Raw genomic sequence first — 25,770 nt, 5'->3', positions numbered from 1 at the left:
CAGTCTTCTGGCTGTTGAGTTTCATAGTTAAACAAGAAGTTTTTCAGTCTTCAGACTTTATAAAAATCTGTAAAATCCCTCTATTCAAGTTATACTTAATAAGGGGTCTTCTGAAATGTGCGTTGAGAAAGTTGGAAACAGCGTAGTGACTCAAAAGAATAATATTTCATAAAATCCTATGGAGTAAAAAGCCAGATCCCATGGGGCCACTCACTGGGTGTGTTAGGCAATTTCAGAAAACATTTTCAGAAAACTTCTTCAGATATTCTGTATGCTATTTGGTGGACAGAAGTAACTTGTCATATGTTGCCCACGACGTTTGAGTGGTTAGCCTCACTTTTCAATTAAAACGTTTTTATTTGAATTGGTTGTAGTAGAATAGGGTTCTAAAGGACTGATGTGCATTCTTGCTAGAAAGTATGTGGCCTTGCCTTTTACTTTGTATCAAGTCTGTAGTCAAATCAGCTTGCATTGCTTTGCTTCATAAAAATAGCATAAAATGTGCTACAAATAATACAAATAAAGGAAAGTACATTCATGCCCACATCTGTGTTTGACTTGCAAAATAAAAGACTTCATGAAATAAAAATATTTTGAGGCTCTTTTATTTTTATCACTACTTATTCTGTACTGGGAAGATCTGAACACTACATGTTTTCTTCAATTAGAAGTCATCCAACAGGTGGACTTATTTTCAGTGCAAACTCTTAGCCAAGATTAAGCCATATATTTCATACATCTTGTTCAAGATGACTGAGAGCAAACCTCTAAACTTCTTTTCTCCAGGTCAATAGTGGCAGTTCTAAACTAAATAATCACTTTTTTTTTTTTGGCACTGTGTTGAGATTTATTCAAACTGCCAACCATGAAAAGAAAAATAGAAACATTCCCAGGAAGAAGAGAGGGGTATATGCAGATAACTATTGGTTATCCATCACAAATTATAAGGTTAGTGAATAGTGTTTGCTTTTATATACAATCATGTGCTATTTTTATATACATCTACATAGAACTATCCCTACACATCTACTCTTTGTATGAGATGAACTCATCCCTTCTTTCGTGGACTGAATGCTATAAGCCTACCTTTAATTTATGCTATTAAGTGCCTGCAAGAGATGATTTTTAAATAAGTAGTTTTGCATACAGAACCAAGATTTGATTCCAACTTTGAATGCTATTAAGTTAAATGTACACAGAAATCCTTTTTTCTCCTTTTAAGGTGTGTACACTATGTTAATGACAGTGAAGTCCTAGGTCTTTGAAACACTAACAGGCCCAGATTCAAAGGGGTTCAGATCACAGCTCAGTCAAGTTCCACCTCTACGATCTTGAGCAAATCACTTAATCTCCCTATCAGTTCTGTCATCTACAAAATGGGAAGTGCCTTAGTTCATTCAGGCTGCTAGAATAGAATACCACAGACTGGGTGGCTTAACCAAGAAACATTTATTTTTCACAGTTCCGGAAGGTGGAAGTCCAGGATCAGGGTGCACAGTGGCATTCTTAGTGAGGGCTCTCTTCCTGGTTTAGTCCTCACATGGCCTTCCTTGATGCATGTACAGAGAGAGAGAGAGAGCACACAAGAGCGACTCTATCTCTTACTCTTCTTCTAGGAGCACGTCTAATCCCATCATGGGGGCGCCACCCCCGTAACCTCACCTTTTGTTCTTTTTGTTTTTTTATTTTTTGAGACAGAGTCTTGCTCTGTCACCCAGGCTGGAGTACAATGGTATGATCTCAGCTCACTGCAACCTCCACCTCCTGGGTTCAAGTGATTCTCCTGCCTCAGACGCTCGAGTAGCTGGGATTACACGTATGTGCCATCACACCAGTTAATTTTTGTATTTTTAGGAGAGATAGGGTTTTGCTATGTTGGCCAGGCTGGTCTCGAACTTCTGACCTCAGGTGATCTGCCTGCCTCGGCCTCCCAAAGTGCTGAAATTACAGGTGTGAGCCACGGCACCCAGCCCATCACCTCAACTAAACCTAATTATCTCCCAAAGTCTCCACCTTCTAATACCATCCTCTTGGGGTTAGGGTTTCAGCATGTAAATCTGTGGGTGGGGGGTGCAAATACGCAGTTCATCACAGGAAGAATAACCATAATCCTCACAGTGCTGCTGGGAAGAGTAAATAAGACCATGTATCTAAAGTGCTTAGCACAGCACTTATACATAATAAATGCTCAGCAAGTTACATACTATTATAACACTGTTATTATTAAACACTATTAGGAAAATACCACTACTTGAATTGCAAAGTCTGGCCATCATTTCTTCAGTTCGTTTGTTTTATTCTGTTACTACCTTAACCATATTCACCAGAGTGCAGCATGGCTTAAAATTAATTGATTTTTTTATTCTACAAATCTTTAATCCAAACACCATTTCCATAGACCCCACCAGCCTCTAACACTTAGCTATTCCATCTTCACAATTTCAGCATTTTTCTGAGCTTAGTATTCATCACACACACTGATGCAATCACTTGTATACGTGTACATGTATTCCCATCACTCACGTTCCATTTTCATCCAATGTTTGCCTGTTTTCACAGATTGATTATCACTAGAGAAGTGGAACCAAGGTAATAGCCAGGTCTGCTTGATCCTACAATGGCCATCTTCTAACTGTGGAATGTGTTTCCTTAGAGGTATACAAGGGCTTTCCAACGGTATATTACAGGCAGAGATAGTTTTAAAGGAATCAATTTCCACATCCTTAAATTCCCACTTTTCTATAATTGCCTATCTGAGGGCACATGCAGGGTAACGTCATTAAGTATTTCCTTTCTTACTGCCCTTTTCACAATGTTCCTTTTTTCCAACTGACAAAAGAAAGGCACTTTATAAACATTTCAAACCTGCTATGGCACATGCTCCTGGGTGTAAAACATCTGGAGTTCCAAATACATAGACAATTTGAAATATTTTCCATTTTGCTATCCTGCCTCCTCATTCTCCAAATGTTGTCAGAGAAGATATTGTTCCTGAAGGAAAATCTTTGAAGGACAGAGTTAAAAAAGCACAAATAAACCCCGAAAGTAGAGGACTGGAGGCTCATTTCAGGCAACAAACTTATTTCATTCTGTGTGTCCGTCTGTCTACCAAAATACACATCTTAAAATTTGAAGTGAAAAGTGGGATTCTAAGCTTCTAGGTCCAGTTAAAATGGTGTAAAAATGTCCCATCTTACCTCCCGCTGTGATTGTAACGAAAAGTTGTGGACAGAATACACAAAGCAATTGTCTGTGGTATCCAAACAGTAAAGACCAGTAAGTGGACTAAGAAGGGAAATAAAAACTTTAAAAAAGAGTAATAAGGAGGTGAGCTTTCTGGTGTTTTTCCTTTTCTACTCATATTTCTCAATACAGAATGAATGCAACAAAATCATGGAACTGTGCAGCAGGCTTGACCAAGAGAAATTCTCTCCTTGGTCAGAGGAATAAGCAGAAGGGGCCCTGCAAAACCAAAGGAAGAGGAGTCCCCTGAGACATCTCCTCTCCTGACCATCCCTTGGAGGGGGCCCTAGAAGCTGTGCTCATGGAAGCTGTACTCATGCAACAGTGGCAGCAGCAGCCAAAGTTGCCTATTTGCCCCAGAGTTGGCTACAACAGCGCAAAAGGCTAACACTACAACTTTTTCGACAGAGGACCAGGGCAAAGGGTCCCTGGAAGTCAGAGAGTTTCAGGGAGATCACAGAGAAGAGGGAGCTGGAAATGAAAGATCACACAGAGCTATGTATAAAGTCCTGGGTTTATCTCTCAGGTCTCCATGCATGAAAATGATCTGAAACAGAATACCAAAAGCTTTGAGAAGTAAGCAACAATGTAATCCATGGCCCAAGTATCAGACTGATCCCTGGGAAATACACTCATGGGGAGGATCCAAAGAGCACTACAAAGGCTTTGAAAACTGAACGGACATTGGAAACAAAGCCCTTAGAAGGCATAATGTGACTTGTGACTGGAACTTAACTGGGTCAACTGACTATGAAAAGAAACAAACACACACAAAAAATTAGCATTTTCCAGAGCATTCTAACAGGACCCAGAATATCATAATATTTTCAAAATGCCCAGGATATAAGTTAAAATTAATTAACATACAAAGAAGCAGGGCATTCTCAGCAACCCCTAAGTGAAAAGATAATTAATAGGCACCACCCCTGAAGTGACTTAGATGTTGAAATTATTTGACAAAGACTTACTTTAAAGCAGCTGTAATAACCATACTCCATGAAGTAAGTGTCAACGAATTTGAAGTGAATGAAGGATAGAAGTTCTCAGTAAAGAAATAGCAACTATAAGAAAGAATCAAATGGAAGCTCAGAACTGAAAAATAAAATAGCTAAAATATTTTTAAAAGACACTGAAATTGCAGAGTGAAGATGACAAGACAGAGTAAGTGAACTTATAGCTAAATTAATAGATATTATCTAATATGAACAAAAGAGAAAAAAGTTTTCAAAAAAATGAACATAACTTCAGGTACCTGTTGTATATTATCAAAAGGTCCAACATTGATGTCATTAAAAATCTAAGAAGGAAAGGAAGGAGAATGAGATTTGTACAGAAGAAAAGTTTGAAAATTTAGTGGCTAAAGTTTTCTAAATCAAATGAAAGATATAAATTTAGACACAAGAATCTAAATCTTTGGAATTTTTTTGGAACCCAAGAATCTCAGCAGAACCCAGATAAGATAACCTAAGAAAAGAAAATCAGGCCGGGCGCGGTGGCTCAAGCCTGTAATCCCAGCACTTTGGGAGGCCGAGGCGGGTGGATCACGAGGTCAGGAGATCGAGACTATCCTGGCTAACATGGTGAAACCCCGTCTCTACTAAAAATACAAAAAACTAGCCGGGCGTGGTGGCGGGCGCCTGTAGTCTCAGCTACTTGGGAGGCTGAGGCGGGAGAATGGCGTGAACCCGGGAGGCGGAGCTTGCAGTGAGCCGAGATCACGCCACTGCACTCCAGCCTGGGAGCACAGCGAGACTCCGTCTCAAAAAAAAAAAAAAAAAAAAAAAAAAAGAAAATCAAAATAATTACTGAGTGGAATGTATTCAGGAATGCAAGGCTAATTTAACAGTCAAAAAGTAATAAATGTAATCTCTACATTAACAAACTAAGGAAAAACTATATGATCATGCCAACTCATACAGAAAAGCATTTGATAAAATTCAACATCTTTCATAATAAAAACTCCTAGGAAATGAGATTTAGTTTATGGGATTACCTGATTAGGTCTACTGAGGATATTCTACCTTTCTTAAAGTCAGCTGTGCCAAATAACATAATCTAATTATAGGAGTGACTACAACATGATATTCAGTTCATCCCCACATTCAGAAGTGAGGGGATTATACAGGGTGAGTGCACCAGGGAACTGGAACCCTGGGAACCATCTTAAAACCATGTTTACCATAACAAGCAATGAACAATGGGAACTCAATGTTTTAAAATCAGTACCTTTTACAATAGTTCTCAAAGTATCTAATAAAATATGTGCAAGACCTATATGAGCAAATTATAAATGCCAACAAAAGAATCAAGAAAGACCTAAATAAGTGATAAACCAAGTTCATGGCTTGAAAGACTTAATATTTTTAAGATGCCAAGTCTCCCTAAATTGATCCACAGCTTTAATACAAATCCAATGAAGATCTTTGGAACATTTTTTTTTAATAAACATAGACAAGCTAATTCTAACACTTATATAGAAAGGCAAATAACTACAACTGAAAAATAAATTTTGAGACATAACACAGTGGAAAAACTCATACTAGTAGATGTTAAGACTTAATATCAAGCCATACTAATCAAAACAATGTGGTTTGGTTAAGGAATGGGCACATAAATTAATGAAACAGAATAAACAGTCCAGATATAGACCCACGAGAACAAGGTCAATCAATTTTTGATGGAGGTGCAAAAGCAGTTTAATAGGGGAAATATAAGCCTTTCAACAAATGTGTCTGGAACAAATGGACATCCGTTTGGAAAAGGAAAAAACTACCACTTGACCTACACCTTATACCTTAGGCAAAAAGTAACTCAATGTAGGTCATATAAAATGAAAACTGAAAAAGTCTTGGGAGAAATTATGAAGGAAAATCTTTATGCAATTGAGATAGGCAAATAGTTCTTATATGATACAAAAGTATGTTGCATTAAAAAATTGATAAAAACATTTGTTCTGTGAAAGACACTGTGAGGAGAATGAAAAGACAAGGTACAGAGAGTGGGAAAATATTTCCAAATCATATATTGAACAAAAGACTTGTGCCCAGAATATATAAAGAACTCTCAAAACTCAACAGTAAGAAATCAAACAACCCCCCACTCCCACCATAAAATGAGAAAAAGATATGAACAGACACTTCGTAAAGGAGATATTCTGATGGCAAATAAGCATATTAAAACACTTTCATCATTAGGCAAATGTTACCACAGTGAGATGCTTCTACACACCTATTAGAATGGTCGAAACAAAAACAACAAAAGTCAATCTGACAATACCAAGTACTGGAGAAGATGTGAAGTAACTGGAAGTTGTGTACATTGATACTGATGGGAATGCAAAATGATACAGCCACTCTGGAAAAACAGTGGACAGACACCAATCTAGGTATTCATCTTAGAGAAATTTGCCTATAAAAACTGTAAGTGAATGTTTACAGTAGGAATTTTCACAATTACCAAAAAACTGGAAACAATCAAATTCCTTTCAACGAGCAAATAAACAAGTTGAGGTACACTCATACAATGGAATACTAGTAAGCATTAAAAATAACTAACCACTGATGCATGTAACAACATGGATGAATATTAAAGGCATTATCCTAAGTGAAAGGAGCAGGTCTCAAAAGGGAATATACTGTGTGATTCCATGTATGACATTCTATCTAGAAAAGCCAAACCAGAGATGTGGAGAACAGACCAGCAGTTTCCAGAGGTTTGGAGTGTGGTTTTGGCCATAAAGGACAAGATGAAGATGATATATGTAGGGTGATAGAACTGTTCAGTAATCTAATTTTGTGGTGGTTACAAATATCTATGCATGTGTTAAAACAGAACTATAGACACACACACACATACAGTGAATTTCATCGTATGGAAATTTAAACATAAAAACTAAAGTCAGCCTATTTCTTTCAGAAAGTAACTGATTTGATGAATAAGTTTGACATCGAAGACTGGCATTACCAGTTAGATAAATTTTACATAAATTGGATGAACAAAACTGACAGGTTCAAGTTTTGATAAATATATATTTAAAGCATGTAATAATATAAAAAGCATTTTATAAAAATATTGTATTAGACAAAATTAATTGAAATTAACCAGTATTTCCATTTTTTATAAATTTTCCTGAATATATAGAGCTAAACAAAGTGCTTCAAAGTAAAAGAGTAATAAACAGATATTTGATAAATCCTGGTAATATTCTCAGAAGTAGAGAACATGAATGGCTTTACTGACTGGGTAACAAATTCATTTGCAAGTAAGGTGCTTTCCAAGTCTGTGCTTCCAAAAATGGAAGGCGAATCTAATCAAGTTGTCATCTAATCATTAAAAATAATTTTAATGATAAATCATTACTATTTGCTTTTTGACAGTACAATGGGAAGCTTCTCAAATAATCGAATGCCATTATTCATAAAACTCTTTCATGCCCATGTGTTTAATCATACGAATAAGTTTTCAAAGCACTACCATCTACAAGAAACTCTGACACAGTCTACGCAAACCAGTGTTCAAGGAAAACAAACCTCATCTAATACATCAAGATATGGAATTCTAATATATGTCACATTTAAGGTTAGTAATTATTTATAAGCATTTATAATAAATTGAAAGTACAACTTTTTGATAAATTAATCAGAAAATAAACTGTTGACACTCAGAGTCTTATGACTGAAGGAAAGTTTTTTAAAGTAATAGTTTCTATTTTATGCAGTTTTGTTCTAGAGATGCATGGTGGGGGATAAAAATAATCTAAGCATTGAAAAGATATTACACTGTAATGAAATTATGTAGGCAAAACGAAATAGAAATGAGTTCAGAGAGAAAAAGGAGCAAAGTAAAATTTGCTGAATGTTACAAGAGGAGCTTATAATTTTTTAATGTTTGGTAAATGTCAAGGCACTATGGGATTTAGGTTTCACTGGACACATTTAAAATAGTTATATGTCAATTATTATAATATTCTTTACATTCTATTATCTGACACTATTTACATTCACAGTTAAAATGTTTTAGATATTAATTTAAAATTGTGCAAGAACTGTGTACTTTGTCAAAATCCTTTGAGGGTATGCAGCAAACATATCTGGAAGACCACATATCTAAAACACTATGTTGCACTGCCTCCTCAATAAGAACTTAACTTTTTGTTTAAATGTGTGCAGGGTTTCAGACACAAAATAAACATATGGATAGAGCAGGTGAGAATGGAGACTTCAAATTACTTCCCAATTGCTGAGCTCAATGGGATTGCAGTTATGAAGCTCACAATGCTATTTAGCAGAAGAAGTCACAATTTCAAAAGAGATTCACAGATTTTCATGTGATGATTCTAAATCATGCATTGGTTTCAGTGGGTGGCCCAGAGTTTAGAGTTCAAACTCTAGGATATCTGAATTACTAGACAACTGCCACATCACTGTTGCTCAATTTCAGAAGAACTGATTGAGCTTAAAGAATAATGTTCATCTAAAAGACATAGATAGTATCCTTTCCCAGGAATTTTGGGAAACAAATATGGGCCGGGCGCGGTGGCTCAAGCCTGTAATCCCAGCACTTTGGGAGGCCGAGACGGGCAGATCACGAGGTCAGGAGATCGAGACCATCCTGGCGAATACGGTGAAACCCCGTCTCTACTAAAAAATACAAAAAACTAGCCGGGCGAGGTGGCGGGCGCCTGTAGTCCCAGCTACTCGGAAGGCTGAGGCAGGAGAATGGCGTGAACCCGGGAGGCGGAGCTTGCAGTGAGCTGAGATCCGGCCACTGCGCTCCAGCCCCCGGCGACAGAGCGAGACTCCGTCTCAAAAACAAACAAACAAACAAAAAACAAATATGAAACTTAGAACTAAGCTAATATTTCTGCTACGTGGAAAAAAAAAAAAAAACAGCATTTTTTTTTTTCGTTTACCTGGTTCTGTAAAGATCTATTAGCGATGATTAAATTGGCCATGATGGGGCATATAAAGCTGAATACAGAATTAAAATAGATGATGTTTTGAATTGCAAATGAGCAGCATTCTTGTTAATCAGAACTGATTATTGAACAAAATAGGCTCAAGAATGTGCACTTATGATCATATATGTTAAATAATATCAGACTTTTGACTTGTTGCTAAAAATTTCCATATTTTACTGTAATCTGTAAGACCACAATCTGATTGTGATTCTGAAATGTTATTCTGATTTCTGATTCAGAGGCATAATATTGACAAAATGCAGATGGCCTTGGTCTCCAGCCACTGAACAAAATAATATTCTGTACAAAGCCCAAGGATCAACCTATGATGTTGAGTTTCTGAGCTATCAATCTGTAAGCCAAGCAGCTAGCTTGGCAAGAGAGTAAGAAGAATGAATGCAGATGAGGAAAGAAAACCTCTGTATTTCTGTTTTAGGAACCACTGTGCCACTTCAAGCAAAGCAATGTTTGGCAGAGAACAGAAACCTAATCTCAAATGATCTATAAACAAGAATTACTGAGCCCAGAGAGAACAGGTAGTATTTAGGCTTAACAAGAAATCTATTTTATCTGGCACTGCTTCTTTATCCTGGGTATGTGGCATAGCAAAGTCAAAACAAGCTGTAATTCTCCCAGAAAAACAGTGGAAATCCACAGGATGAGCATTTCTCGTGGTCACAGATCAAAAGAAGTTGTTGGGGACTTAAAAGGATTTTTAAAGCTTCAAGCTTCAAGTTACAGCAAAATGAAATGTTAAGTACCAGACAAGTTGATCATGAAGTTTCTTCATAAGAATTTTGGCATATCCTTAGCTCTATCACTACCCAAATAACAACAATAATGACAGCTGTTCCTTACATAGCTTCTCTTCTTCATCTCATTTTTGACTACTCTCCCTAACATGTCCTATGTAACAGCCCTACAGACAGGGGGTGGCAGCTGATTAAAAGAACCCAGGGGAGATATCTGGGGCAAGAACGTTGCAGGCAGATGGAACAGAGTAGCTACAGCCTAGAGAGTAAAAACAAAAATGTAGGGTGGGATGTCTATGTTGCACAACTCCAGGAGGCACAAATGATACAAACAGGAGGCAGAAACACTGGGTAGAAGAGGGCAACAACAAAGCTTTCCCCAACAAAGGCCCCACCCTTAAGCTTGAAGACCCACAGCACTAAGTAAGGACAGGCATTTCTGTTTTCACACCCAAAAAGTTGCCTTTTGGCCCACCACACCCCTCATCCTGCCCCCATACAAACCCAAGACCTTAGCGCGCGCGCACACACACACACACACACACACACACACACACGAAGCGGCTGAACTTCGGAACCAGCAGACCAGCGAAGACGGAACGACTTGGCAGAGAAAGAGAGAAGAGGGACATTCGGCTGCAGAGGGGAATTCAGTATGGAAGAGTCTGGCCACTGGGTGCTCCGGCTCCAGGGAAAGACTACCTTCCCACTCCATTCTCCTGCTTCCAGCTCCCCATCCACCTCACTGAGAGCCACCTCCACCACTCAATAAAACCTTGCACTCATCCTTGGAGCTCACATGTGATCTAATTCTTCCATACACTGGGCAAGAACTTGGGGTACAGAAGCTGTCACACTGGTTCCCTCCCCTTAAGATAAGGCAGAGGGTCCATCGAGTTGATTAACACACAAGCCGTCTACAGAAGGCAAATTTAAAAGAGCTTGCAGGCTGGGCACGGCTCACGCCTGTAATCCCAGCCCCTTGGGGGGCCGAGGCGGGCGGATCATGAGGTCAGGAGTTCGAGACCAGCCTGGCCAATATAGTGAAACCCCATCTGTACTAAAAATACAAAAATTAGCCGGGCATGGTGGCACGTGCCTATAGTCCCAGCTACTCCGGAGGCTGAGGCAGGAGAATCGCATGAACCCGGGAAGGCGGAGGTTGCAGTGAGCTGAGATTGTGCCACTGCACTCCAGCCTGGGTGACAGAGTGAGACTCCATCTTAAAAAAAAAAAAAGAGCTTGCCCACTTGGGCTTTAGGAGCCACAGACACCCACCCTGAGACACTGCTGTGGGGCTGGGGCCCAAAGGACTCTTGCAGGCCTCTGCACCTGCCTGTCTGCATGCTCCCACTAGGGGTCTGAGCTGCAGGGTGACCACACATGAGACACCCCTGTTGCATGTCCTGAGAGGGGAGTCAGGGAACTCTCCCGTTTTACTATTCACATTGACTTCTATATGATGGGCATTCTCCTGCAGTTGTGCAATGCAGCAATACTGATGAAGGCCTGACAGTTGTAAAGACCAATGGCTTTTATACTGAGTGAGAGGGAAGCCTTAGGAAACTTAGAGAGAATAGATGTGAAAGTTTAAAAGATCCCTTTCTCTTCTGTGTGCATAGGGAAGCATCAAGGAAGAGGCAGTAATAGCCCAAAGGGGCAGAGGGAGGCAGCAAGGAAGCCAATAATGAGGGTGGAAGGATAATCCAGGCACAAATCCAAGTGAGCTGGGCCCAGTGGTTGTGGAGATAGTGAGCACTGGTTGGATCACGCATATATTTTGACAGTTGAACCACTAAGATTTGCAGACAAATCAGATATGGTATGAAAGAGAAAAAGAAGAGTCAAGGATGACCCCAAGTTTTTAACTAGAACAACTGGAAGAACTACACTGTTATTGACTAAGGTGGGAAAAGCTGGGAGAAGAGAAAGTGCATGGGCAATATCAGATTGGTTTCGTCCCTGTTTCGTTTGACATGCCTTTTAGCAACTCAAATAGAAACAAATAGAAGGCAAATTTGTGTGTGTGTGTGTGTGTGTGTGTGTGTCCATGCTGCAAGCATACATATGCATGCAGGTCCAGAGGTCAGAGGAGGGATGTGGGCTAGAGATCAGCATTTATACTTGTCAGTGTACCAGTGGTATTTAAAGCCATGAGCCTGAATTAGATCACAAAAGGAGAGAGACCGAAGGCCTGGGGCACTCTAGTGTCTTCAGGTGAGAGAAATGAGGAGAAAACACAAAGGAGACTAGAATAAGTGGCCAAAGAAAGAGGAAAACCCAATTGGAAGTCAGGTGAAGAGTTTATCAGATAGGAGGGAGTGATTAAATGTAGCAAATGCTGGCCGGGTACAGTGGCTCACGCCTGTAATCCCAGTACTTTGGGAGGCTGAGGCAGGCAGATCACAAGGTCAGGAGTTTGAGACCAGCCTGGCCAATATGGTGAAACCCCCATCTCTACCAATAAAACAAAAATTAGCTGAGTGTGGTGGCATGCACCTGTAGTCTCAGCTACTTGGGAGGCTGAGGCAGGAGAACTGCTTGAACCCAGGAGGTGGAGGTTGCAGTCAGCCAAGATTGTGCCACTACACTCCAGCCTGGGTGACAGAACAAGACTCCAACTCAAAAAAAAAAAAAAAAAAAAAATGTAGCAAATGTTGTTGGAGGTCAAAAACTACTGAGAACTACTATGGGATATAGCCACACAGGTAGAGGCCCTTGGAGATGTGGAGACAAAGGAGTTTTTCTTGAGAGGTGTAAGCAAGGACAGTGGAATGGAGGTTTGAAGCTTAGGGAAGTGGAATAAAATTGGGGATGATAGATAGATTTAAGAATCATCAGTGCATATGTGGCTATAAGCAAATAAGAGATTTCCCAGAGAAAACATATAAGGTGTTGAGAAAAGAAGGTTGAAAATAGAATCCTGTGGAATATCAACATTTAAGGGGCCAGTAGAAAAAGGAAGGAGACTAGAGGGTGGCCAGGGCAGTGACAGGCAGATGAGAACAGCAATATGCTAGAAACCAAAGGCAAAGAGTGCTACGAATGAAGAAGAAACCAACAGGCACAAAAGCCTTCCATTGCAGGGGGCAGCCAAGTTTATACTCCCTCCTTCACAATCCCACATCTCTTCTCCTATAGGACATTGTACTTATGGGCTATACCAGATACTGTCAGTTTCAAAGACTAAAGGAAGTGCATATCCCAGCTCCCTCGCCCCTCTAATAGACTAATTCTAAACCACATGTTGTACACTAGTTCCCAGATTTTCCCATGGGATTGCTCCAGTTGCCCACTATGGTAGATGGTTTAGTAATCTACTCTTTTTTTTTTCTTTTTTTTGAGATGGAGTTTTGCTCCATCTCCCATACTGGAGTGCAGTGGCACGATCTCAGCTCATTGCAACCTCCACCTCCCAGGCTCAAGTGATTCTCCTGCCTCAGCCTCCTGAGAGGCTGGGATTACAGGCACATGCCACCATGCCCAGCTAATTTTTTATATTTTTAGTAGAGATGGGGTTTCACTATGTTGGCCAGGCTGGTCTCGAACTCTTAACCTCAAGTGATCCACCCTCCTTGGTCCCCCAAAGTGCTGGGATTATAAATGTGAGCCACCGCACCTGGCCAGTAATCTACTCTTTATTGGCCTGTTTCCCTTCCCACTCCTGTGACCCCCACCCCACCACTGTCTCATGTCTCTCCCAAATGTACCATGTGAGCTCAACTCCTTGTCTCAGAGTCTGTGTCTGTGCGTCCCATGTCCATCTCTCCACTGGTCTATGAACTCCTTAAAAATATGCCTGTCTTCGTGCCTTCTCTAGTTCCTGGTAAACTGCCTGGTACATAGAATACACTTACTACATGTCTGTTGAATTGAAGGATTTACATTTGCACAGGGCACGTGGCTTCTCTCAAATAAAGTTATCTCAAATACATTATCCCATTTAGCCCATAACACAATTCTACCACTTAGGTATTATTATTTCTATTGTAAAGTTGCGGCAATAGAGGTTTAAAGGGCTTGAGAGACATGCTCAGCACCTTCACGATGCTGTTTGCAAAATATCCATGTAAGTACCTCATCTATCTCTAGCAAAATATTGATGTGAGTACCTCAAAGAAATAGTATTAAATTATTTCTTCCAAACAAACCCACAATTCAATAGGAGAAATTCAGACTGTGTGTTTTACCAGGATCCTGAAACTACAATTTTGCTGCTTGTGCACTGAAATGGTTGCTAGCAGCAACCAGAGCTAGACAGAGCAAATAAGGTGCTACAAAAAGGAAGAGGAAAATGAATTAATAAATAACTGAAGTTCTTTCACGGCAGAGAGATCTCCTCAGGCCCAAAGAAATGCCATTTAAAATCGACTTTCCATATATGATTACAGACTAGGTAAAGGATTAGTCAGAAAGCTCAGTATGATTGATGGGTCCTGAACTTTAGCCCCCTGAGTTCTCACATCTCAACTATGGAAACGCACAAATGTTTATTTTAAAACCTCTGAACAGTTCCCACAGCATTATCACTTTAGCACACTATTTACTTTACAAGACCTAGCATCAACATAAGATAGAAAGGATAAGACAACTGTGTGTCCTATATGGGAACAAAATGACTTAGGAGTTATGACTGATTTAAAGGATATTAAGAGAAGATGAATCGAATTTACAGAGCTATGCATTGGGAAAAGCAGCTGTTACAAGTTGTGGGTTTTGGCTTGATTCACTCTGGAAAGACATGTGAGAGCTCTTGTGAGAAGGGGGCTGTAGCAGTGGGTATTAAAAAGGATTAATAATCAAATCTCAAGATGGTCCCAGGATGGTGGACTATTTGGGGGAGGATGGAGCCTGGGGGAGTGGATTTAAAATAAGCTGGGAATGACCTCCCTGAACCTCCGTTTCTTACTTTATAAAATAAAGATGACAATACCTTGGAGATTTACTCTGGAAACAAATTGAACTAACAGCTATGAAAGCACTTCAGAAAGGAGAATGGGGCACATAATGTAAAGGGCGTGAATTACTATTTCCTTGGGCAAATGATTTCACAAATTGGAAGGAGAAGATTGAGACAAGAGTCAAGTTTTAGTCACCATTCATTTCATCAGCTAAGTAGGAACCTGACACCCAACGCAAGTCCACAGCCCCGAACATCTCCACCAGAACACTTTCTTCCATCCTCTTTGCTAAGTAGGCGCCTTTCTCTTTTAAAATATTTAGGATTTGTTTATGTAATTGACATCGCTCTATTCCATTGACATTTAGCCTATGTCCTTTTATACTTTCTGTATCACAGCATGTTTACATGTAGTTATTAATGTTCTTTTAATATTCTGTTTCTTACACGTGGGTATCACAGATTAGGTTTAACACTTCTTCTTAAAGGTAGGAAGTATGTTAAACTATTATTATTATTATTGCTGTTAGAAAGTACTTTGCAAAACATATAGCCTTAGACCACCGTTTCTCAAAAGCAGCACTCCTAACATTTTGGGCCACATAATTTGTTGTTGTGGGAGGCTGTCCTGCATGTGTGTTGTAGGATGTTTGGCAGCATACCTGCCTCTACCAATTAGGTATTAGTAGTAACTCCCCCTGTTCTCACACTCATGACAACCAAAAATGTCTACAGACATTGCCAAATGTTCCCAAACAGGGGCTGCGAAAGCACCCCTAGTTAACAACCAAGGCAATAGACAGATAGAGATTAAAATTCTGGCCACCATAATTACTTTCACTTTTTCAGAGTACCTGGAACGACACTTAGAAAAGAAAAAGTGCTCAATCAATATTGAATGAAAAATGAAAGAAAAACTACATTAGTTGCATTTATAAAGTGGCTCTATAGCATAATCCCTTACATGATTAAGACTGTATTATATAATGAACACTTTTCTGGTTGGCATACAATATATTCTTACACTTTTTAGTAACTATGTCTGTGTATACAAGAAATTATATTCTTACGCATATACAAAGATTGTAGCTGGCAGTAGCTTTCTCTATAGCACACAAACTATGAATATGTCTAGCATCCTGTTTATCCATAAAGCAAGAGACAGAATACTTATTTTCAATTCTAGGTAAATATTACATCAAACACCAATTATCAGATGCATTTTTGGAGAATTATTTCTACAACCAAGAATTCTAAAAAGATTATCTGACAAGTAGAGGATCTCAGATGAGTGTACTTAGGAAATTTCTGTTCTCTTTAAACATACGTTTTTAAGTATAAATGTTTCATCAATCTTTATAAGATTTTTTCCAAGATTAGAATATTTGCAATATCCTCTGATATTGGAGAGCCAACGTTTCAAGTGGCATTTTAGTTTGCTATTAAAAAATACTAATAATGGGCTGGGCACGGTGGCTCACGCCTATAATCCCAGCACTTTGGGAGGCCGAGGCAGGCGGATCATGAGGTCAGGAGATCAAGACCATCCTGGCTAACACGGCGAAACCTCATCTCTACTGAAAACACAAAAAATTAGCCGGGCGTGGTGGCGGGCGCCTGTAGTCCCAGCTACCCCAGAGGCTGAGACCCAGGAGAATGGCGTGAACCCAGGAGGCAGAGCTTGCAGTGAACAGAGATTGCGCCACTGCACTCCAGCCTGGGCGACAGAGAGAGACTCCGTCTTGAAAAAAAAAAAGGATATTAATAATGTTATTTTGATTTTCAAGAACTGATATGTTTTGAGCAACAGTGTTAAATAACACTGATGATTTTTTGATTTTCAAGTTTTCTCTATGAATTCTTAAATCCTGTATCAAAGGGTTACATTTTCCAAATGACCACTAATGAAGAGTAAGCATTCTTATAAAACAGGAGAAAATGTAGTTAAAACAGAAAGACTTAAAGGACTTCTCTTTCAGTCTTACTCATTCAGCCTTCTAATGGCTTTTAGTTACATACTGTCTTTTGGAGGAAATCCTAATTTAGCAGAAGACCTCTACTAAACAATGTGTGAAAAAGAAAACAAACTTCCATTTCTGGCCATGATGTAGTAACTTGCAGCAGATCAATGCCCCCATCAAGTACAACTTGAAAAGCCAGATAAAACACAAGAAACATCTGTCTGAAGGCATCTGAGAGCTGATGAGATAATTAAGATGTGAGTGGCCAAGGTCCCAGAGAGAAGATAACTATAGAACAAAGAGTCGACATTCTTTTTTAAAGTTTTATTTTAAGGCCGGGCCTGGTGGCTCACGCCTATAATCCCAGCACTATTTTAAGTTCAAAAGTACATGTGCAAGTTTGTTATATAGGTAAACTTGTGTCATAGGGTTTTGTTGTACAGATCACTCACTTTTTAAGCCTAGTACCCATTAATTATTTTTCCTGATCCTTTTTCTCCTCCTCCCTTCCACTTTCTGGTAGGCCCCAGTATCAGTTGTTCCCCTCTATGTGTCCATATGTTCTCATCATTTAGCTCCCACCTATAAGTGAGAACATGCCCTAAGAGTCTACAATCTGTGCATGCCTTTTCCCTTTTGGAACTTGCCAGTTCTTGGCATGGTGCTAACACATGTGACCACTGCAAAGAGAAGATAAGCCAGCAGAACTTTTGGCAATTGCACAAAGGTGAAGAGACAAAAATTAGAGTTTGGTGTTGCTGAAGCAGCCAGATACTAAGGAGCCAGGTAGACAGTGAAAGGGGAAACATAGAGAAGCAGATCTATCACTTTGGGAGGGTTGCCTTGCAAGGCATTTGCCACAGAGGGCAGGAGTCTGAAGAACTAAGCAGAAAGCTTTGGAAAAGTAGAATGGAAATTATAGAAATTATATTGCTCTGAGCAGAAAATAAAATAAAATTTGGAACTACCCAAGGACAAAGGGAATATAGTAAGCCTCCCAGCTTCTCGGTTGAGACTTCTGGAGAACCATACTCTTAGAACAGAGAAAAACCAGATGGAGCCTTATAACAATGGGGCAAAATCAGCTTAGTCTCTGATTAAATTAAGGCTATCTGGCACCATATGTGCCTAGTCATATATGTGGCACATATATGTAACCACATATGTGTCTGGCCCATATCACATATATGATCTGGCCATATATGTCCACCCTTCAAGAAGGAATCTATTGCTACATTTGCTGGCCCACTGCCTTTAGTTGTCAGATCCTTCGGGTTTTGCCTCGGCTGTGGAACACTGAGGAGATCTGCCTTACCCAGTGGCACACTCTTCCCAGGAAGGACCACATCCAATGACTGATGGAGGTGGAGACACATAGACTCCACTATTTCGGCTCAACAAGGGATAACTCTTATAGGCCTAATACATTCCAGAACTCCCCAAGGATTTAGCTGAGGCTTTGGTGGGCCTGGATCATATTTCAACTCCTTCTTCCAAATTCTGCTTTCTCTCCCTCTCTTAACACAAAGGCTGAAGCTTAATAAATACTCCATACACCAAACTCCATCTCAGTTATTGTTTCCAGAAAACTTCACTTTTAGCACTTAGTATCAGGCATGGTCTAAGAAAGCAGGTGATAAGATGTGGTTATTGATCTAGATAACCTCACAACTACATCAGCTGTGAAAATTAGCAGCCAAGCAGCCACTAGAAGGGGCAGAACATGCTTGGAGCTCTCCACAATGCCCCATTACCAAAGAATTGTCATTATTTTTCTTGTCTGTTAGCTCCCTAGAAACTCACCTCAGAGCAAATGTGATTATTTGACCTGAATAAGAGCTTACTCAGTGCAAAGCCTTTTCCCCGGGGTGTTTCTAAAATAAATAAATAAATATATATATATATATAAATAACCAATTAACACTGCAACTGTCTGAGGTGGGGATATCACTCGGGGCAAACAAGAAGCTAAACATAAAAATTAAAAGAAAAATGTGGGGAATTCTTGTAGGAAAATTTGAAAAGCTCTAATACATTGCTGAGAATCTAAAAGATCCCGTGAATGTGCAGGACTATGCATACACCTAAGAAGGACCCAGAAATGCCCAAATATCTCACCTGTGGCTGACTTGAGACCCTGTACAAGCAGAAATTAAAGGACAAGGCAGAGCTGTAAACTCTGCTATAGTATTGACTGCTACAGTATTGACTCTGCTATAGTATCGACTCTGCTATGATACAGACTATGTACCCTAACATGCACAGAATCCCTTGGCAAAGACTAGGATATATACCTGTTAAATGCATTTAAGGAAATTCTGTCCAATCATTAGTTGACCACTAAGCTGCTATCTTGGCAAAAGCGTCAGTGGCCAGACATGACAAAGAACAAACTTAACATAATTTGTTCAGGGAACTCATTGAACAAATAAATAACAACAGTTAAAGCAACAAGAAACAGAAACAGCAACAAATGTTGTTGGGAGGAAGAATTCAACTTGCAGAGTTGAATTCTTATTCATATTATTCATATTATTTAAAATGTCCAACTTTCAACAAAAAAACTTACAAGATGTCCAAAGAGACTGGAACATATGCCCATATACAGGGAGAAAGAACAGTCAACAAAAACTGTTCCTGAGGAAGCTCAGATATTGAATTTACTGGACAGACTTTTAAATCAGTTATTTCAACACATTCAAAGAACTAAGTAACACATTTCTAGAGAACTAAAGGGAGGTATAAGAGTAATGGCTCAAAAAATACAAAATATTAATAAAGATATGCAGATTATTTTTTTAAAAAAAGTTATGCAGTAAAATATATAATAACTGAAATTAAAAATTTACTAGAAAGACTTAACAGCAGACTTGATCAGGCAGAAGAGAAAATCCATAAACTTTAAGATAAGTAAACTGAGATTATCTAGTCTAAGGAACAGAGAGAAAAAAACAAAGAAAAATTAAAATTTTGAAAACCCTAGGAGATAAGCAACTCATCAGATAAAATGGAGCTTCAGAAAGGTTAACATCTGACTTCTCATCCAAACTCAGGAGTCCAAAAGGAAGTGGGATAACATATTCAAAGTGCTGAAAATAAAATAAAGGAGTGTCAAAATTTTTTTGTCAAAAATTCTATATACAGCAAAATATCCTTTCAAAATGAAAGACAAATTAAGATATCCCCAGATAAACAAAAGTGGAGAGAATTTTCTATTAACAGAACCACCCTGTAAGAAGTACTAAAGGAAGTCCTTTGGGATAAAATAAAAGGACAGTATACAGTAACTTGAATCCATAGGAAGAAATAAAAAGTATTAGTAGAGGTAATTAAATAGGTAAAAGTAAGACAAAAGAAATGTATTTTTTCTATAAATCTTTTATTATCCTAACTGATTTTTAAAAACAACTGCATAAATCAATAATTTATAATCATAATCAATAAACTTATGTTGAGATTGTATTATAAAAAGATGTAATTTCTATGACAATAATAGTACAAAGAAGGAAGAAGAAACAAAGCTATACAGAGGTAAAGTGTAGATATTGTTGAAATTCGGTTGGGATTCATCTGAACTAAACTGTTATAACTTAAGACGTTAATTTTAAGTTCCAGAGCAAGCAACAAGAATAACTAAAAAAAAAAAATAGCCAAGCAACAAGAAATTTAAAATGGTACACCCCAATATTTCTGACACAAAAAAGTCAGTAATGAAGGATCAAGAAATACAAAAGTCATAGAGAAAGCAAATTTCAAAATGGCATGTGCAAATACTTACTTATCATGATTACATTAAGTGTAAATGAATTAAACACTACAATCAAAAGGCAGAGATTTGTCTCATAGATAAAAATATATGATTAAATTATATATTGTGTGTAAAAGACATACTTTATATTCAGAGACACAAATAGATTGTAAGTTTAAAAATGGAAAATTTTAGGTGCATATGTGTTACATATATTCTCTATTGCTGGGTGGAGTATACTACAGATGTCTATTAGATCTCATTGGTTTATTGTGCTTTATAAGTCTTATATTTCCCTTTTAATCTTTTGCCTAGCTCTACTCATTATTGACAGTGGAATATTATGGTTGAATTGTCTATTTTTCCTTCAGTTCTGTCAGATTTAAGTATTTCTGGCACTGTGTTATGTTTTCCTGACGAATTGACCCTTTATCATTAAAAAAATCCCTCCTCTTTTCTGGTAACAATTTTGTTTTAAAGTCTATTTGATCAAATATTAGTATAGCCATTCCAGCTCTTTTAGCAAAGATTGAATGGTATATTTACATATGTAATCTTTATCAAAATTATAGTTGATTTTTTTCAGAAATTGACAAGTTAATCCTAAAATGTATACAGAAATGCAAGGTACCCAGGATAGCTAAAGTAATCCTTAAAAAGTTAAAGTACACACACTTCGTAATTTCAAAATGTATTGCAAACTGTAGTAATCAAGAAAGATAGATAGATCAATAAAATAGAATTGAAAGTCCAGAAATAAACCCATACATCTATGGCCAATTGTTTTTTAACAAGGGGCACCAAGTCCATTCAGAGGGAAAGAATAGCTCTTCAGCAATACATACTAGGACAACTGAATTTCCATATGCAAATGAAAGAGGTTGAACTCCTACTTCACAACATACAGAAAAGTTAATTTAAAATGGATCAATGACTTAAATATAAGAGCTAAATATATTAAAATCTTAAAAGAAAACAAAGGAATAAATAATTAGTCACCTTGTATTAGCCAATTTTAAAAATACATACCCTAGAAGCATATGCAACAAAAGACAAGACAGATAAAGTGGACTTCCTCAAAGTCAAAAACTGTTGTTAAAATGAAAACAGCTCCTGAAGAATGTAGGAAGATATTTGAAGATTATATATCTTAAAAGGCACACTTGTATCCAGAATATATGAAGAACTCTGGCAATTCAACAATTTAAAGAGGCAACCTAATTTTAAAATGAGCAAAGTATTTGAATAGATATTTCTCAATATAAGACATACAAATGGTTAACACTAACAAGCACATGACATGTTGCTCAACATAATTAGTCATTAGCAAATGCAAATCAAAACGACAATGGGATACCACTTCATATCAACTAGGACAGCTATAAACAAAAAAGACAGGTGTGGTGAAAATGTGGAAACACTGGAGCCCCCATACATTGTTTGTAGGAATGGCATTTCCTCAAAATGTTAAACATAGAGTTAATACTAGTCACAGCAATTCTACTCCTAGGTATATAGCCAAGAGAATTAAAACTGTAAGTTCACACAAAAACACAAAATCTTATACACAAATATTACACAGATAGCATTACTCATAAGAGTCCAAAAGTGAAAACTGTCCAAATATTCCTCAATTAACGTATGGATTTTTAATGTGGTATATTCCTACAATGGAGTATCAATTGACAATAAAAATGAATGAAGTACTAATACTACATGCTTCAGCATATATGAACCCTGAAAATATTTTGCTATGTGAAAGAAGTCAGTCACAAGAGTTCCATACTGTATGATTTCATTCATATTAAATGTCCAAAATAGTCATATTTATAGAAACAAAGTTAATCAGTGTTTACCAGGGGCTGAGGAGAGGGATGGCAACTTACTGCTAATGCGTGTAGGTTTCTTTCTAGGGTGATGAAACACTCTGAAATTATTATAGATGATTACGATGGTTGTACAATTCTGTATGTATACTAAACCACTTAATTATATACTTCAAACAGATGAATTTTATAGTATGTGAATGATCTCAATAAAGCTGGCATTTCTAAAAGGTAACTAGCATAATATGAAAAACAATACATCATCTTAATAGATATAGAAAAAAATAATAAAATTCAAAACCCATTTAGGATTTTTAAAAAAGTGTTAGCAAACTACAAATAGAAAGAGCTTCCTTAATCTGACCAAGAGTATCCTAAAATCCCTTCACCAAACATCATAATTAAAGGCGAAATATTGAAAACCTTCTCTCTGACGTAGAAGAAACAGAAAGCACAGTGACTGAAAAGAAGGAAATAAATTGTCATTATTTTAGATGACATGATTGTGTACTTAGAAAATTCAAATGGATTTACAGACAAACTATAAAAATTGTTGAGTGATATATCAAATTTCTTGGATACATAAAAACAGAAAATAAAGGAAAATTTTTAAAAACATATAATTTACAATAACATCAAAAACACCAGAGACCACAAATAAATCTAAGGGAAGATGTGCAAGATCTCTATGGTTAAACCTGTAACACATAATTGAGAGAAATTTTCAAATGCCTCACTGAAAATACTTACTTAAATATTACCATAGTATATCATTGTTATGGTTGGAAAACTCACTTGTAAAGAAATTTTTCTGAATTTGATCTATAAATTTAATGCAGTCCCAATTTAAAAACAAAACAAAAACAAAAACAGCATTTGTGGAAATTACACGGTGATTTTAAAATTTATATTAAATGCAAAGGGCCTAAAATAGTCAATCTTTAAGAAGAACAAAGATAGAGGACATATAATATTCAATATAAAGATGCTATAAAACTATAGTAATCCAGATAGTGTGGTATTGTCTTAATTCTATTCTGTCAATTAGAGGGTTCAAAAATAGATATACATGTAATTACTCACTTGATTGATAGCAGCAGTGATATTACAGAGCAGAGGGAAAAATTGTCTGCTAAATAATTAAATGGCAGTGGGTCAATTGAATATACACATAGAAAAAAATTAATTCCTATCTTTTACCTTTCACCATGCACAAAAATTAATTCCAGAATTATAGTAGATGTAAAACTGAATGCCAAAACAATAAAGATTCTGGAAGAAACATAGGAGAAAAACTTCTATGTTTGGGGGTAAGCAAGCATTTCTTAAGACACAGGAAAAAAAGACACAAAAGAAAAGATTGATAATATGGACCCATTAAAATTAAGACCTTCTATTCCACCATAGATGCTAATAAGACTAGAAAGGCAAGCCACAGGGCATGAGATCTTTGCAATACATATATCCAACAGATGACTTGCATCCAGAATTCATACAAAACTATAAATTTAGGGCAAAAAGACAGACCATCAAAAAACAGGCAAAATATTTGGACAGGTATTTCACAATACTCCCATCAAAATTGTTAAAATGAAAAAGACTGACAATGCTAAGAATTGGGAAGGATTTGGAGCAACTACAACTTTCGTAAGGAGCTAGTAAAAGCATAAAGTCGTACAACTACTTTAGAAAACTTTTTTGTTGAATAAATATAACCATATTCAATTAAAGACATGCACAAGATGCTGGGAATGGTGGCTCATGCCTGTAATCCCAACACTTTGGGAGGCTGAGGTGGGTGGATCACGAGGTAAGGATTTCAAGACCAGCCTGGCCAACATGGCAAAACCGTGCCTCTACTAAAAATACAAAAAGTACCCAGATGTGATGCCATGTGCCTATAATCCCAGCTACTTGGGAGGCTGAGGCAGGAGAATTGCTTGAACCCAAAAGGCAGAAGTTGCAGTGAGTTGAGGTCATGCCACTGTACTCCAGCCTAGGTGGCAGAGCAAGTCTCTGTCTCCAGAAAAAAAAAAAGAAAAAAAAAAAAAAGACACGCACAGGAATTGTAATAGCATCACTGTAATAGCTGAAAATTGGATACCACTCAAATGTCCATCAACAGTGGAATGGAAAAATATATTTTGTTTCAATCGTATATTAGAATGTTATATAACAATGAGAATGAATGAACCACAATATGAAGATGTAATTAATTTCTTGAACATAATGCTGAGCAAATGAAGACAGGTTTTAAAAAGTTACATATTGTATGATTTGCATTTATATGAAGTTCAGAAGTAAGCAAATCTAAGGTGATAGAAGTAAGGATAGAGGTTTCTTTTGGAAGAGTGAGATATGACAGGCAGGGGGCTTGAAGGTATTTCTGGGGATATTGTTAATATTCTATTCCTTGATCTGGGTTCTGGTTACATGGATCTTGTTAGTTGGTTAAAATTTATCAAACTGTACACTTATTATTTCTATCCATTCCTGTATAAATGGCATACTTAAATAAAATCTTCTAAAAATGAAACGAAACACAGACACCTACGTTGCTTTCCATTTTCCTGCTGAGGCGAGAAGCAAATTCTGCTGACGTCGCTGCTTTCAGTATGGTTTCTAAACTGGGAGCATTTGAGGAAATCCGGCCAGGAGTAATTCACCACCCCCAGGACTGATTCACAGCCTTCTTTGGCAGCCTCACAGAAGGACCTACAGGGCAGAAGTCCATGACTAAAAAAAAAAAAAAAAAAAAAAAAGAGAAAGGTGAAAATTAATGTCTTTACAGAAGAGGTTTTGAAATAATAGTGAAATTAAAGTTAGCCCCTGTGTTGTGATATTATCTTAATTTATACTTACTATAGTCAGCAACTTAAATTTTTACATTCAGTCCTATGACAGTGATTTTAGCCACTCTATTGTCTTGATTCTAGAAGAAATAGCTAGATCTACACCATCTATTTCTTGTAGGAGCATTCATCAATAATTTGTTTAATATTTACTGGGCTAAAATATACAGTTGTCAGCCTAAAAGAGCTCTATTTAACATCAAAAGGGAAAAATTAACATGGAAACGAAGGCCCTCAAATTGCAAAGGCAGAAGTAGTTCAAAAATATGTTATTCTTGTACTTTTATCTTCCCTTTGAGAAATTCAAGCATCTCTGAGTAGCAGCAGAGAGTAAGCTGTTCCATTATTAACTTCCCCAGGCTCCCTAGAAAAGGAACATCATACAGACGAGTGGCAACTTGGACCTTGTACAGTTATTTATCTTTTCAGATTTCTAGTTTGTCATATGCAAAATAAAAAAAAATGCTAACAATTATCTGTTAATAGTATGAGTAATGATGCCCCTGGAGCTTATCTTTATTCATTTGAC

General features: G+C 37.5%; 1 protein-coding gene across 4 annotated transcripts in view; it reads right to left on the bottom strand.

Annotated features, from left to right (window-relative positions):
* CORIN (corin, serine peptidase) overlaps positions 1–25,770 on the bottom strand; it is a 271,199-nt gene that overhangs the window by 126,547 nt on the left and 118,882 nt on the right. For all 4 annotated transcript variants that reach the window (XM_025386551.1, XM_025386553.1, XM_025386552.1 and 1 more), the window contains one exon: positions 24,944–25,125. In XM_025386551.1, the coding sequence (XP_025242336.1) occupies positions 24,944–25,125 (182 nt within the window). The remainder of the gene's footprint in view (positions 1–24,943; positions 25,126–25,770) is intronic.

Source organism: Theropithecus gelada, chromosome 5 (assembly GCF_003255815.1).
Source record: "Theropithecus gelada isolate Dixy chromosome 5, Tgel_1.0, whole genome shotgun sequence".
Classification (NCBI taxonomy): domain Eukaryota; kingdom Metazoa; phylum Chordata; class Mammalia; order Primates; family Cercopithecidae; genus Theropithecus; species Theropithecus gelada.
This window is presented reverse-complemented; position numbering and strand designations above follow the sequence as displayed.